We start from the raw sequence: 17101 nt of genomic DNA on the forward strand, positions 1-17101 counted from the left end.
CCAGACTTCTTGGCGTCAGCTTCAATATCGTTTGTGTGTCCGCTGTTGTGTTTTCTATCGGTGTACCTACCTCTCTGTGCTTTCAGTATCCTCTTGTGTGCCTGAAAAGGGGGGATAGTTTCCAGCACTTACCTCAGCAGTGCACACTGTGAGGATGTAATAAGCCAGTAATATCTATGGAAAGGCAGAGAGAGAATAGCAATATTACTGGTTCATAGTAAGTGCTGTGTTAAGTGCTATCTTCTATTATTACTATTACCATTTTCATTATTATTGAAATATTTCCAGTACGTCCAATTTTTACATCCAAAACACGTGCAGGTCTCTTGTTCTTTGCCTATATACCCCCTATCTCTCTCTTTGCCTGGCTACTCCAGTTCAACCTATCATAAGAGCATAGTTAGGAGCCATTGTAAATGGACTGATGTGAATAGCAGAAAGTATTAAATACAACTTTTGGTATATCTATGCACCTAAAATATCATGCTATATCCTCATTCACATTTTTGAGTAATATTTTAAGTTTGTAATGACACAGAAGAAGATTAAGTAACAATAAGATATACTACTTCATGAAAGAATATTAAATACCGATAATAAAATATAAAACTAGGTACAGAATGATAGGGCAATTTTAATTTTCTTATTTATGCCTCCCTATATTTTCTGAATTTTGTACAATGACCATGTATATTTTCTATAAAAGAAAACCAAACTAATATAATTTTTTTTTTTTTTTTTGAGACAGTGTCTTGCTCTGTCACCCAGGCTGGAGTGCAGTGGCACGATCTCGGCTCCCTGCAATCTCCACCTCCCAGATTCAAGAGATTCTCATGCCTCAGCTTCCTGAGTAGCTGGGACTACAGGTGTACGCCACCACGCCAAACCAAGTTTTTGTGTTTTTAGTAAAGACAGGGTTTCACTATGTTGGCCAGGCTGTTCTCAAACTCTTGACCTCATATGATCCACCCACCTTGGCCTCCCAAAGTGCTGGGATTACAGGCATGAGCCACCATGCCTGGCCTATAAATTTTTTTTCAGAAAAAAATTCAGGTCTCACATTTTTTGGAAGTTTTCCTTAACACTTTACTACCACCATCTAAAGTGCACACCCTCACCCTCGGACACAATGCCTGTCACACAGTAGGTACTCAATAAAGCTTTACTGAATTATGTTCATCTCTTGCTGGAGTATTCCCTATGACCTGCATGGAAAGAGGCCAGAAACAATTTGAAGGAAGATGTTTCATAAGGAATACTGAAAGTTTTCTTGATCTCATGACTGCTGGTGAGGCTTTACCCCTCTCTCAGGAATTTAACATCTCCTGAAGTTCCTGACCTCTACCTTTCACAACTAAGAGCAGGCTGTGGCAGGTGACCAAGGTCCATTTCCACGGTAAGAAGAGCGAGGCCGGCCAGCTCCGTAGTCAGAGAGTGGCAGTCACTGATGAGCTGCTCCAACCAGCTCATTGTCCTACGAATTTCATCCTGAAGAATTCTGCACTCTGGATAATTGTGTACTTGTTTCTTCAATTCACAATTCAGCTTCTGCTCCCATTTCCTCCAAAGTGACTTGGACACCATATTGGCAAAACCACAAGATTTGCCTCTTGGTTTATTATCTTGGCAAATGACCCTATGTTCCAGGCTTTCCAGTCTCCACATTTGCTCTCCAGGGGTTCTGTAGTTCTACCCATCCCACCTCCTAGAGGCTACCTCTTGACCCCAACATCCGGTGGTCTCTTCAGCACTCTAGGAGAGGCCAGCATGTCCAGATTGACTGAGTGTTATGATCAGAGATTGCCTCTATGTGTAATCTCAGAGGGTCATACCTGTAGAGCGACTCTGGTCATCTCTGAACTGGGAGTTGAAGACCCTGGGTCTTGACATGCATGCTGTGTGACCTTGATCACGTCTTTTCACTTCTCTAGGTTTTGCTTTCCTAATCTATTCAGTGGCAAAACAGATTGGGATCAGGTAAAACTACAGGCCATGGATATGCTGAGGAAAATGAAAAAGTGGCAGGACATTTTCAAGGTCACGTTACTGCTATGGCTGCGGGCCTGCCTGCAGACTGGGAAGTTGAGGATAACATGACAAGACAAATGTAAAAATGCCCAGAATGGAATTAAGAATATAGCGGTGGTCGAGAATGTGGAGGGGGAAACCTCTAAATGACCACAAATGAGGGGGAAAGAAGCGCTTCCCTGCTCAGGGGTGAGGGGGTGGCCCTCTGAATGGAGCTCCCTGGAACCATGGATGACCCTTGCTGTCACTTCTTGCAACCCTGAGCTACAAAGAATTGAGTCCAAGAATAGCATCCATTATGATAAAACTGCTGGATGTGTGGGTTGAGCATGGGGAGAAGGGGAAGTACCACACTATCAGGGCTGAGGAATCACCTTTTGGGTGGAGTGTCAGAACACCCAGTTCACTCATGCTCAGCTTACTCATTTGGCTATATAGGGGTTCACATCTTGAGTCCATATTGCTCATCGCATCCCCTCCATGGAGATAAGCATAACACAGTTTCTGCATCAAGGAGCTCACTTTCCAGTTGGGGAGGCAACCACAAAAATAGATCAATATGTGATAGGTGGCAAGAAGGAAGTAGTTCAGGAGAATGTAGGAGCACAGGGAAGGACACAGGATTTACTTGGGAAAGGGGTCAGGGAAGTTTTTCTAGAGAACATGAGCATCTTTTTTGTCGTGTATTCAAGAGTCATTTGTTATCATCATTTATTGGTTCCCCTTGACTTTCCAGTCTCCACATTTGCCCTCCAGGAGTTCCAAATGGTACCAGTGCCTAACCCTTGGGGTTGGGGGAGTTAATCTTGGGGTGGCTAAACAAAATTATACAAGTCCTTTTTACTCTCAGTGTGGACTTCCACTGGTGCAGACACAGTATTGTTGTTAGGATCTTCACGAAGACCCCTCAAAACCTTTTACCTCCATGAGCCAAAGATCGGATCAAGGCTAGGAAATAAAAGTCAACAGACAAACTCATTGTATGGCTCAGTGATGATTAATCACCCATTTTATCAATCAATATTCTCCTGAAACCCAGAACAGGCATCCTCCTAACCCCTCCACCCTGCTCATTCAGACAGCTGCTCTGGTGGGGAGTGAGACTTAACTTGGAGCTACTCATCTACAGCTGATGGACAGCCTTCTCCATCCTTCAGGCTTCCTGACACTGTGTTTCTTCCTCTGACATGACACTTAGCTTATTCTACCTCGTGGGACAGTTATTTCTATCACTGTCAATGCCATCTCTAGACATGGAACTCTTCGAAGGCAGGGATTGGGCTTCGTTCAGCTCTGTCTGCCCTGACAAACAGCAGATGGTTAGTACATTAGGTTGAATAAAAATATCATAGATAACGAAGTCTGTGTGAATCCAGAGAACATGAGACACATTCTGCTTCTCTTAAAGTAAGGTCCTTGATGCATGAAGATGAAACTGCACCAACTAGGAAAGGCCAGGAGAGGTACCAACACATGTGCTACCAGGGAACACGGAACATTGCAGCTGGGGGCAAGCGTCTTGGAGAAGATCAGAACATTTGAAGCAAGCGTTGTTCAAAGAAAAGGGGGAGGGAACAGAGAAGTGCAGCTTCTGTGTGCGGGTGGGGGAGTGAGGGAGAATGCTGAGGTAGGATGACCTTGTACTTTATGTAATGACCCTGAAGTACCCCAGGATGCTGCTCCAATCTCTCCTATGGCTCCCAGATGCTGTAGGTCCCTTTTTTTCCTTAATTTGTATTTTAGGTTCAGGGGTGCATGTGCAGGTTTGTTATATAGGTAAATTGTGTGTTGTGGGGGTTTGCTGTACAGATTATTTTATCACCCAGGTAATAAGCATAGTACTCAATAGGTAGTTTTTTTCTTTATCTTCACCCTCCTCCCACCCTTCACCCTTAAGTAGGCCCTGGTACCTGCTGTTCCCTTCTTTGTGTCCATGTGTATTCAATGTTCAGCATCCACTCATAAGTGAGAACATGCAGTATTTGGTTTTCTGTTCCTGTGTTAGTTTGCTTAGAATAATGGCCTCCAGCTCCGTTCATGTTGCTGCAAAGGGCATGATCTTGTTCTTTTTTTTTTTTTTTTTTTATGACAGAAGTATTGCATGGCATATATATATACACCACATTTTCTTTATCCAGTCTACCATCGATGGGCTTTTAGGTTGACTCCATGTCTTTGCTATTGTGAATAGTGTTGCAGTTAACATACATGTGCACATGTCTTTATGGTAGAATGATTTATATTCCTTTGGGTATATATTCAATAATGGGATTGCTGGGTTGAATGGTAGTTCTGTTTTAAGTTCTTTGAGAAATCGCCAAACTGCTTCCCACAATGGCTGAACTAATTTACATTCCCACCAGCAGTGTATAACTGTTCCTTTTCTCCACTACCTCACCAACATCTGTTATTTTTTGACTTTTTAAAATAGCCATCCTGACTGGTTTGAGATGGTATCTTACTGTGTTTTTGATTTGTATTTCTCTAATGTTTAGTGGTGTTGAGCATTTTTTGTATGTTTCTTGGCCACATACGTATGTCTTCTTTTGAAATATGTCTGTTTATGTTCAATGCCCACTTTTTTTGGGGGGGGGTTTAATGCCCACTTTTTAATGGAGTTGTTTGTTTTTTGCTTGTACGTTTGTTTAAATTCTCTATAGATTCTGGATATTATTTGTCAGATACATAGTTTGTAAATATTTTCTCCCATTCTGTAGGTTATCTCTTTACTCTGCTGATAGTTTCTTTTGCTGTGCAGAAGCTCTTTAGTTTAATTAGATCCCATTTGTTAGTTTTTGGTTTTGTTGGGATTTGTTTTTGGCATCTTCATCATGAAATCTCTGCCAGATCCTATGCCCAGAATGGTATTGTCTAGGCTATCTTCCAGGTTGTCATATTCTTATAGTTTTATAGTTTTAGGTTTTACATTTAAGTCTGTAATCAATTGTGAGTTGATTTTTATACATGGTGTAAGGAAGGAGTCCAGTTTCAATCTTTTTATATGGCTAGCAAGTTATCCCACTACGATTTATTGAATGGGAAGCCCTCTCCCCATTGCTTGTTTTTGTTAACTTTGTCAAAGATTGGATGGTTGCAGGTATGCAGCATTATTTCTGAGCTCTCTATTTTGTTCTATCGGTCTATGTGTCTGTTTTTGTACCAGTGCCATGCTGTTTTGGTTACTGTAGCACCGTAGTATAGTTTGAAGTCATGGCTCCCTCTTTTTACTCTTCTTTTTTCTTTCTCAGAGAAGAGCACATAACAATGTGGGGTTAGGGGTGAGCAGGCGGTTTAGAGTAGTAGAGCTAAAGGCAGATAGAGATCTTGATCTAATTATCTTCATTTCCTTCATTTGTCCAACTTTGCACACTCCTGTATGCAGGGCCTTTGTAAGCTTCACCTTCTGTACAGGTGCCCAGCAACTGTCAAACTAGCCAGGGCTTAACATGAGCACAGGCATTCCCTATGGACTGGCCGGGGACACACCCACATCCTTAGATTACACATTTTGTCTGTAACATGGATAAACTCATTACTAGGTATACAATTCTGTTTTGTTTTGTTTTGCTTTGCTTTGTTTTGAGTCAGGGTCTCATTCTGTCATCCAAGCTGGAGTACAGTGGGACAATCACCACTTACTGCAGCCTGGACTTTCCTGGGCTCAGGTGATCCTCCCACCTCAGTCTCCTGAGCAGCTGGGGCTACAGGTGTGCATCACCACTCTCAGCCAATTTTTTTTTTTTTTTTGTAATTTTTTGTAGAGACAGGGTTTCAGCATGTTGCCCAGGCTGGTCTCAAACTTCTCGACTGAAGTAATCTGTCTGCCTTGACCTCCCAAAGTGCTGGGATTACAGGTGTGAGGTCCTGCATCCAGCTCAATCCTGTTTTTATACTAGAAGAACATTCTTTATCTGGGTCTTCCAAACTTGATTCTTACTGGTTTATTTGTCCTGTTCTTTTATTGGTCCAGGAAAATATCCTGAAATCTTTATTTCTCCTCCGTTCCCTCCTTGTTCTAGGACAGACTAGCTCTATCCCTTTCCTGAATTAAGTCTGAATACAGTCAGTCTTTGAGTGTGGAATAGCTCCTAGCAGTCTATCAGTCAACAGTTTCTCTTTGTGGTCACACTCTATGTTTATTCTAGAGACTACAGCATGTAAAGAAAATGGACTTGGGAGTCAGACGAATCTTGATTCAAATCTTGGCAGTGCCATTCATCATCTGTGTGGCATTGAATGCATCAGTGGACCACTCTTTAATCTTCAATTGTCTTATCTGTAAAATGAGATTACACACCCCTGCTCAGGGTTATGGTAGGATTAGATATATTATGTGTAAAACAGCTTTCCCAGTGCCTGATACAAGGTAATTGTCCAATAAGAAGTTACAAATGTTCCTGAGTCACCCTCCTGGGTTCCTCTGCACATCTAATGCTGGACTCTTCATGTCCAAAGAAACATACGGGGCACAAAAGTCAGTGGCACTCAGCTCAGCAGAAGAAGGCACAGGAAGGGGATGGGGGAGTCCTGGCTCCCCATTTGTCCTGGGAGCCAGGCTTGTGGCCAGCCTGGAAAGACTGACATGAACCCTCCAGTATCTGGGGGTGCCAACCACCAAGAGCAGCACAGTTCTTGTCTACAAGCCACTTGTAGCAGGTGTGAACATTTCATCTTTCCTCTGGGGGTTGCAGCTCTCTCCGCAGTCTCGGTCGCTGCCTTTGGTTGTACCACTTCCCTTTTATTCTCGCCTGAACCTCCCTCATCTTTGCTCTATGATGACATCGCCCTGGGGAAGAGAAGCTGAGAGGAACTCCTCACTCAGCTAGCTTCAGGAGCCATGACATCATCTCTATCATGGAAATTCCCCTCACTCTCCTGAGCCCCCACATTTGTCCCAGGCCTCACAGTCCTTATAAAGAGAGATTCCCAACTCAGTATCAGCACAGGACATAGCTGGGTTCCGAAGCTTCTGAGTTCTGTAGCCTCACCTCTGAGAAAACCTCTCTTCCACCAACACCATGAAGCTGTGCGTGACTGTCCTGTCTCTCCTCGTGCTAGTAGCTGCCTTCTGCTCTCCAGCACTCTCAGCACCAAGTAAGTCTACTTTTGCAGCTGCTATTTCCAGAGCCAAGGTATAGGCAGAGTCTTTTTTTCTAATTGTGGCTGCTCAAACAGTGGGATCTGGAGATAGGACAAAAGGCAGCTAGGAAGATTGCCGCGAAGTCTGCTGCTAAATGTAGAGTCTAGTAGATATTCAATAACATTCAAGTTCCTATTTTCTTATGAATGAGCAACCAGCAGAGGAAAAGGATGGGCTGGAAGTCAGACTGTTGAATTGGCTCTGCCTCTAATTACTTGTTCAAGCAAACCCTGTCCCTCTCTGTGCCTTGGTTTCCCCATCTGTCATATGAAGGGGGTGCGATGTGTTCTGAGACTGAATCCAGTTCCACCCTTCTAGTTTTCTTTCTTTTTCTTCTCTGAAGATCCACTATTCAGAATAAGAGTCCTGCTCAGGTTAGGTGGGAATGGATACAAGGGACCTTCTTTGGGGTTCTGGTAGCTCCACAGGGATGCTCAATGAAGACGCAAAATTAGAAGCCAAAATAAACAGCTCCCATGTGCAGTGTTGATCTCACCCTGGCCTTTCCTTTCAGTGGGCTCAGACCCTCCCACCGCCTGCTGCTTTTCTTACACCGTGAGGAAGCTTCCTCGCAACTTTGTGGTAGATTACTACGAGACCAGCAGCCTCTGCTCCCAGCCAGCTGTGGTGTGAGTATCAACCTCTGGGCTGTTCTGGGAGGCAAGGGTGAGGGCTGGATTTTAAAAGGGGGCCTGTTTTGGGGAGGGGGTGATTGAGCAGTGGGGAGGCAGCTCTTAGGCTTCCCTGAGAGCAGTGAGGACACAGGTCATGAACTCACTTTGCAAGTGCTGAAGGCGGCTGAGTGGGAGCTGAGAGAGAAGGGGGTTCCTGGGGAGGAAGTTATCCAGAGGACAGGAAAGCAGGGGAAGTTGGACAGGTCCCATGAGATAGGGACCGATTTCTCAAACCGTGCTAGAAAGACATGTGGAAGAGTCACTCACTGCCAGGCTGGCAGGAAATGGGGAGATCTATTCATATTGATTGCAACGCCCATTCGTTCCTAATCTGGGCAACCCTTGGGGCCCACAGCTAAATCCAATGGGTGGAAGTTACAGGGAGTCTGGTTCCAGCGCTGCCCCAGGAAGGATCCCATGCACCAGAGCTGCCCACATGGACCATGGTCAGGCAGAGGAAGATGCCGACCACAGGCAAGGGATAAAGCCAGATGACCTCAAAGGTCTCATGGGATTCTCATCTGTCCGCTCCTTGTTCTACAGATTCCAGACCAAAAGAGGCAAGGAAGTCTGCGCTGACCCCAGTGAGACCTGGGTCCAGGAGTATGTGAATGACCTGGAACTGAACTGAGCTGCTCAGAGACAGGAAGTCTTCAGGGAAGGTCACCTGAGCCTGGATGCTTCTCCACGAGACGCATCTTCTCCACACTCAGGACTCCTCTCCGCAGTTCCTGTCCCTTCTCTTAATTTAATCTTTTTATGTGCTGTGTTATTGTATTAGGTGTTATTTCCATTATTTATATTTGTTTAGCCAAAGGATAGGTGTCCCCTATGGGGATGGTCCACCGTCACTGTTTCTCTGCTGTTGCAAATACATGGATAACACCATTAATTTCATGTGTTTTCATAATAAAACTTTAAAATAAAAAGCAGACAGTTTCTTTGTGATTTTAATTTGATTTGGGGGTAAAAGGAATTGCCTGGTACTTTTGGGCGGGGGCAAACTACAGTTTCTAAAAGGAGTAAGAATGAGCAATTGCTGAGTTCTTAATATGAGCTCTGGGCTGAGCATTCTTCATACATGCTCTCACTGTGTGCTTTCAATGAGGCTTTTCACACCCTTACGAAGTAGGGACTGTTGTCCCCAGTTTCACAGTTAAGGAAACAGAAGCACAGAGAGGTGAAGTGACTTGTTGAGGCTCGTAGGTCTGCTTGGGGAGTGTCATGAAAGAATGCCCCAAAAAAGGAGCTTATTATTTCAATATCTTGAGGGGAAGTTGTAAACAGGGGAAGCAGCACAGCAAAGGGGGAAGAAGAGTGAGAAAAGTGACTTCATCATCTTGTTATCAGCATAACATTGGGAAAGTCATTTTGTCTTATTAGACCTCAGTGTTCACACCTGTGAAATGGGGATAATATCAACCACTTCGAAGGGCTGTTATGAGGCGATGTGTAAAGCACCCATCATAGGACCAGGCACCTGGAAGATTCTCTCCTTCCCTCTCTGAGCTTCAGCCTTTTCACTTAAAATGGACCCAGCAATTATCAGGGTCATAATGAGGATTAGATTAGTTAGTTGACAGATCAGCACTCTAAAGCCCAAGCTACTGTGAAGTGTTGTCATGAGGACAGTAGGATGGAGGTCTGGTTTTTTTTTATTTTTATTTTTTGAAACAGAGTCTTGCGCTGTTGCCCAGGCTGGAGTGCAGTGGCATGATCTCGGCTCACTGAAAGTTCCGCCTCCTGGGTTCACGCCATTCTCCTGCCTCAGCGTCCTGAGTAGCTGGGACCACAGGTGCCCACCACCACACCACGCCCGGCTAATTTTTGTATGTTTAATAGAGACAGGGTTTCACTGTGTTAGCCAGGATGGTCTCGATCTCCTGACCTCATGATCTGCCTTCCTAGGGCTCCCAAACTGCTGGGATTACAGACATGAGCCATCGCACCCAGCCAGAGGTCTGGTTTTGTTTGGAAGTATTGCAGGAGTAACCTAAAGCCACTTCTACTTAATTATCCTTCAATCAGAACTGCCTATTCCATGGGTCAGAGACAACACCGCTCTGAAACAGAATTACATGCACAATAAAGCCTCAGGACATAGACTTGTAGTCTACTAAAGCTAAAAGGTAACTTTAGACCATCTGGTCCAACCCTCTCATTTTATGGAAACTGAGGGCTAAGACCTGGAAGTAACTTGCCACATGCCACTCAGCGAGTGCATAGCAGGGCAGGACCCTGGCCAGTGCCAGCTCCCAGGCTCGGGCCCTTTCCTGCACACCTTCCCTAGTGACACACCTCTGTGGTCCTCAAAAGGAAGACCAGTTGAGTAAGGACAAGGCCGAGAATACCTTGAAAATCCTTTGAGTGTTCTTAGTCCTGTGCAAAAGCAGAACTGGGGCCCTGTACTTCTGTGGGGTCAACAGACACAATTCCCTTTCTGTCCTGCCCTTATTCACCTCCGTCATTCCAGAGCCCCAGTGGAAGCCTCCTTCAGATTCTGCTGGGACTGAGAGAAGGAGGTTAGGGGGCAGAGCTCATCCAAAACAGGTGTGAGGAGAGACTAACAGCAAAGAATGTGCCTGGCCATAGTTTCTGCTTTCATTTGCCTAGATCTGAGCTGTCTAATATGTTAGCCACTGGCCAAAGCAGCTATTTACATTTTCAATGCATTTAATTAAAATGAAACAAAATTTAAAATTTAGTTCCTGAGTCACACTAGTCACATTTCAAGTGCTCAGCAGCCCTTGGCAACATGGTTAGTTCCCATGTTGGACAGCACGGATTTTGGACTTTCTGTCCATCATTGCAGAAAGTTCCACTCGAGAGCACTCTCCTAGAATGTTCTCAGAGCCTACAGAAAGTGAAGGGAGGGGCAATTGGAATGGCCTGTAAGATTAAGGTGTGGATTTGGAGAAAGATACATAATTCTATTATAGGGGACGGGATGGGAGAGAGAATGGATGACTCCAGGCCAGAGACGAGGTATAGATCACTATGGTAGCTGAATAATGGCCCCCAAGACATCCACATCCTATTCCCCAGAACCTGTGAATGTCACTTTATATGGCAGAAGGGACTCTAGAGATATGATCAAGTTATGGATCTTGAGATGAGTGATTGCCTTGAATTACCTGATCAGGCCCTAAATGTGGTTGTAAGTGTCCTTATAAGAGGGAGGAAGAGAAAAATTTGGCAATAGAGGAGAAGGTAGCAATGTGACCATAGAAGCAAGATGCTATGCTGTTGGCTTGGAAGATGGAGGAAGAGACCAGGAGCCAAGAGGTGTTAGGATGCAGCTCTAGAAGCTGGAAAAGGCAAGGAAATTGTTCCCCCGCTAGAGCCTCCAGAGGGAGTGTGGCCCAGGGAAACTAGTTTCAGACTTCTCACCTCCGGAACTTTAAGAAAATAAATATGTGGTTATAAGACGCTAAGTGTGTGGTAAGTTTTTCTGCAGCAGTAGGAAACAAATACAACCACCAACTGACACATCACCGAAGTGACCCCCAATAGCTCAGTGTGGCCAGAAAGGGAGCATTCTAGAGGGTGAGCCAAACCTCCCTGCAGGAGGAACCCAGGGTGAAAGGGACACACCTCAAGTTGAACTATAATGAGGGAGACATCCCAAGGGGAGATCTGCTTCAGCAACTGAGTTCTGGGGCTGAGGTTTTGACCCAGGGTCCAAGACCCTTAGGAAGCATGCCTCTTCTTGAGACACCTAGGGCGCTCTGAGGGGTCCTGGATTCCTATCTGGGAGAGTCCATCCTCTCATCTGTCAGATGCAGCCCAGAGCAGAGCCATGACCTGTCTCTGGTTCATCGTTAGTGAGCAGGCAGGGCTAGGGCCAGAATCCAGGTCTCCTCCCTCACAATGGAGTCCCTTTCCCACTGGTGCCTGCCCCTCAGCAAATGGGAAGGGAGGAGCTCAGCTCCGCAGAGGCAGGACCACCAGGGAAGACTGCAGGAGCCTGGGCAGCCTCATGAAGAAATGCTTCACCAGGAATTACAAACGGCAGCATGGAATCCTCGAAGTGGGGCAATGTGGGACTTCACCTGTTGCACAATATGAGACTGTTTTTTCCTTTCTCCTCTTTTCATACAACTTCCTTTTCTCACCCTGGGCCCAGAGAGCTGGAATCTGCTTACTTGACATTCCAGTTGAGGTTTCTCCAGGTTTCTGGGTGGGGGCGAAAGCCAGAAGAGACAAAGGAGGACACTCGAAAGGAACTATGGATTATGGAGCAATCTCTAGACATCCGGCCTGTCTTCCTGCTCCTTGCAGTGCTCGCCTCCCCCAGCTCACTCTCCAGATGGGAGTCCATTTCCTTACGTACATGTTCCTTTAGGATACCTTCATGCAAACATGTCCTTATCCCCCATCCCACCTCAACCTGGAACCCTCCATCGTGCTCCCATTGACACAGGCATTTTCCTCCAAGGAGGCCAGGAGCTGAGCAAGCCGAGGCAGGGATCAAGGGAGCAAGATGAGCTGAGGATGGTGACAAAGCCACAGTTCTTCCTGGAGGCTGAGACCAGCGACCAGGTGGCAGTCCTGTGCTGCAGTCTGCACAGGCCCTTTACAGACTTGAGGGCCTTAATGCCCTCTCTTTCCCACTTATCTCTACCTGTTCTCCCTTTTAAACTCCTTCCCTCTTGGGTTCCCACTGAGTCTAGCATACAGGAAAATTGAAGACAAGAATTGAGAGACAAAATCGTGGCTGCGTTTTTCTACCTTTTAAATAGTTTCATTTTTAGATACAGCCGATGCCTCACATGTGTGGGTTCCGCATCTGTGGATTCAACCAACAATGAATAGAAAATACTTGGGGAAAAACCCCACAACAGGCCGGGTGTGGTGACTCACACCTGTAATCCCAGCACTTTGGGAGGTCAAGGTGGGAGGATCATTTGAGCTCAGGAGTTCGAGACCAGTCTGGGCAAACATAACAAGACCCTGACCCTATGAAAAATGTCAACATAAGCTGGGTGAGGTGGCACATGTCTGTAGTCCCAGCTACTCGGGAGGCTGAGGCCGGAGGATCACTTGAGCTCCAGAGGCAGAAGTTACAGAAGGCTGAGATGATGTGACTACACTCCAGCCTGGGCGCTACAGCAAAATCCTATCTCAAAAACTAAAAAATAATAATTAAAGAAATACAAATAAAAAACAATGCAGCATAACAATGATCTACATTTACATTTATTAGTAGCATTTACATTGTTTATATATTCTAAGTAATCTGGAGATTAAAGTATATGGGAGGATGTGCATAGGTTATGGGCAAATAATATGCTATTTTATATCAGAGCCTTGAGCATCTGTAGATTTTGGAAGCCATGAGAATTCCTAGAAGAAATTCCCTGTGGATATCAAGGGACAGCTCTATATGATAAGTGTGTAAAATATATATGTTCAGAAGGAATCAGAAAATCAAAATTAATGTTTTTCAGGGAAGATGGGCTTGATGGGACTTGATGGAGGATGGTCTGGGAGACTCTCCCTTTCTATGGAAACATTCCCAACTGGGAGACCAGCACAGCTGGAGGGAAATCATATCTTCAGGCTGTGTTAGCTGCTTCTAAATCTCAGGACCCTACGTCCCTGGGCTCCTCAAGGAGACGTTTGTTATTTCCAGTGACTCTTGATTCATTTCCTTAGGGGGTCCTCTCTTCCTTCTGCTAGGGACTTGAAAGGGAAAAGAGCCAGCATTTACCAAGCTCCTTAAGGCTCCAGGGGCTATACCACGTTGAGTTTCATATGTAGCCTTTTTTAATCCTTGCAAAATCTCAGGTACAGTGGCATGTGCCTGTAGTCCCAGTTACATGGGAGGCTGAGGCAGGAAGATTGCTTAGGCAGGTCAAAACTCCCATGCTGATTAGTAGTGGGATCGTGCCTGTGAATAGCCACTGCGTTCCCATATGGGAAACATAGTGAGACCCTGTCTCTGGAAACAAAAACAAAAACATAAACAAAAATCTAAGGTAGATATTATTATTCCCATTTTAAAGATGAGAAAACCAAGGCTCTGAGAGGTCAAGAGGTAGATCCACAGTGTGAAGACACTAGTTTTGTTTTATCCTAATTCATAATCCCTGCAGACCTATTTGATTTATATTAGCTCTTCTTTTCTGTAACCTGCCTAAACAGGTCTACCTTGGAATAGCAAGCCTCTTTTGCTTCCATCCTGCCTTTCTAGATCTCCTTGATTTGGGAGGTTGGTAGAGCTTGTCTTATTCTCCCCCTTCATTTCTTGAAAAGAGTGAATCCCTGAATCTTTCAAGTTGGCTGTAGAGGAGTTTGTTACACCTATGACTCCAGATGAAGTGTGCAGATTCAAGGCCCTAACCACCCATTAGAACTTCTGACAGATGAGCATCCACCAAGGAGTTTGATATCATGCACTTAATGGCTTTAAAATTAATAATTTTTGAATAGATAACAGTAGACACTATATACAATTCAAATAGCATAAAAAGACAGCCAACCAGAAAGTAAATCTCCCTCCTAGCTCTGTCACCCAGATATCTGTTACCCAGGGTAATGTCTGTGTGACCTAGGTAAATTTCCGCACCACTTTAACTCTGCTTATCTTCAGAAAACAGGATGCCTGAGGTCAAAATCTCCCCCTTGGGACCAACAGACTAAGACTGCTGGGGTCTAAGATGGCAGCTCGCTTGACCTCTGATGAGCCTGTAACTTCATTATAATCTAATTTCCATGCTAAATGACACTCCCACCAGCACCATGACAATTGACAATCTCCACAACAACTGGAAGAAACCATAAAAGGACCAAAAGAAAGGCAGGAACTCCAATTCCAAGAAGCTCTCCACCCATTCTCAGAAAATACATGAATATTCCTCCCCTGCTTTTAATGCCCAACCCCTTCATTAAATATGTCCTATTATCTGTGATTTCCCGGCTCTCTGAGCTAAGAAGTTGATTTGTGAGCCATCAAAAGCAGGAGTTGCGAGCCAACGCCTGCTTGTCAGTTCCGTGGCTGTGATGTTAATCAATGTCAACTAGACCGGATTGAGGGATATAAAGTATTAATCCTGGGTGTGTCTGTGGGTGTTGCCAAAGGAGATTAACATTTGAGTCAGTGGGCTGGGGAAGGCAGATCCACACTTAATCTGGTGGACACAATCTAATCAGCTTTCAGCGAATATAAAGCAGCCAGAAAAACATGAAAAGGAGTGGTGGGCCTAGACTTCCAGCCTACATCTTTCTCCGGTGCTGGATGCTTCCTTGTGATTGTGTAAGTTAACACTGAATAAATATCTCCTATGAGTTCTGTCCCTCTAAGGGAACCCTGATTAATACAGATTTTGTTACCAAGAGTGGTTCTAGAGAAACAGAATATTAAGGATGGAGTTCTTTCATTGGTTTTGTGGTTTCTGGAATTAGCTGCTTAATATGGTTAGACCCCAAAATGCTAAGGACTCTACTTCTAATAGTATGGAGAACACTGATAGTCCTTGGTGTGAACTGTTTAGAGAGTTAAGCAAAAGAAATGCATTTGACACTCCTGATTCACTGCTTGTGAGAGGCAAGGAGTTTAGTGACTCTATACATAATACTTTTGACCCTATGTGGAGAACCAAGGAACATAATGAAGCTAGTTGGTTGCTCCTAAGTTCAGTAGACAAAGTGATGAAAGAAAATGATGAACTCAGGGATTCTGTCTCCCAGGTTCAGAAGCAGATACTGAGCCTCAAATCTGCTAAGATTGCCCTGAGTGAGAGCCTTATCTCCTGTACAGAAAGGGCTGAAATTGTAGAAGAACAGACACAAGCTTTTATCATGCAAGTGGCTGACCTGCAACAAAAGGTGCACATACAGCCTCACCAGTTGTCTACTGTTAAAGTGAGGGCATTGATTGGAAAAGAATGGGACCCTGCAACTTGGAATGGGGACATGTGGGAGGACCCTGATGAAGCTGGGGACACTGAGTTTGTAAACTCTGATGAACCTTTTTTGCCAGAAAGAACAGCTTCCCCATCCCCAGTAGTGGCAACATCCCCTCCTCGACCCATGCTGCCATCAGCCTTTCCACCTTTGTCTGAGGAGATAAACCCTGTGCTGCCTAAGGCAATAGGGATGGCCTCCCCTGACACAGTTGCCAGGCAAAATAATGTTGATTCCCGTCAGGAGCCACACCCAACACACCTGTTTGCTGGTCCACTACATTGATGACAGTCTAGACCTGTAACTAGATTAAAGTCTGGTCCATTACACTGATATGACAGTCTAGACCTGTAACTGAAGTCCCAGTGGGCCCCTGGAGGTGAGGTTGAGAGTATGACCCATGAGGAGGTGCATGGCACTTCAAAAGAACTAGTTGAGTTCTCTAACTTATAAAAACAGCAATCTGCAGAACAGGCATAGGAATGGATATTAAGGGTATGGGATAATGGTGGAAGGGACATAGAGTTGGATCATGCTGAATTTATTGATTTGGGCCCACCAAGTAGGGACTCTGCATTTAATGTTGCAGCTTGGGGAGTTACAAAAGATTCTAATAGTTTATTTGCTTGGTTAGCTGAAATATGGATTAAAAGATGGCCCACTGGGAGCAAGCTGGAAATGCCTGATCTCTCTTGGTTTAATGTAGAGGAAGGGATCCAAGGGCTTAGGGAGATTGGAATGGTGGAGTGGATTAGTCACTTTAGACCTACTCATCCCACTGGGAAGGGTCCAGAAGATACACCTTTGACCAATGGCTTGAGAAATAGATTTGTGAGCGCAACACCAGTATCTTTGAAGGGTTCTGTGATTGCTCTTCTCTGTATGTCAGATCTAACAGTGGGAACTGTAGTCACTCAACTACAAAATTTAAATACAATGGGAATAATTGGATCCCAAGGTGGCAGGGGCCAGTGACAGCACTTGACTGTCAAAGGCAAGGTGAGTGTAGATACTGTAATGGATAGCAGAGGCAAAGTGGCAATCAGAATAGTCTGACTCGTGTAGCGCTCTGGCGTTGGCTAATTAATCATGGTGTTCCTAGAAGTGAAGTTGATAGGAAGCCTACTGCATTCCTACTTAAATTATACAAACAGAGAACTTCCAGGTAGAATGGACAAAAGACTAATTTGAATAATAAAAACAGAGAATCACAGCCCCTTAATCAATTTCCAGAACTGAGCCAGTTTAGAGGTTGAAGGGGAGGCCGGGTCCCCTTGAGGAAGGACCCCACTACATTACTGACAATTTATGCAGTGAATTTTTCTCCTACCCTTTCCCAAGGAGACCTCTG

At 44.8% G+C, this 17101-nt stretch overlaps 1 protein-coding gene across 1 annotated transcript; it reads left to right on the plus strand.

The window, feature by feature from the left end:
- The first annotated feature begins 6694 nt into the window (after window positions 1-6694).
- LOC104664204 (C-C motif chemokine 4) lies at window positions 6695-8774 on the plus strand. The gene is made up of 3 exons (XM_010365677.2): window positions 6695-7122; window positions 7683-7797; window positions 8386-8774. Exons 1-3 carry the CDS (start codon window positions 7047-7049, stop codon window positions 8471-8473), a joined length of 279 nt encoding a protein of 92 aa, XP_010363979.2. The 5' UTR covers window positions 6695-7046; the 3' UTR covers window positions 8474-8774.
- Window positions 8775-17101: the final 8327 nt, after the last annotated feature.

Source organism: Rhinopithecus roxellana, chromosome 19, assembly GCF_007565055.1.
Source record: "Rhinopithecus roxellana isolate Shanxi Qingling chromosome 19, ASM756505v1, whole genome shotgun sequence".
NCBI lineage: Eukaryota > Metazoa > Chordata > Mammalia > Primates > Cercopithecidae > Rhinopithecus > Rhinopithecus roxellana.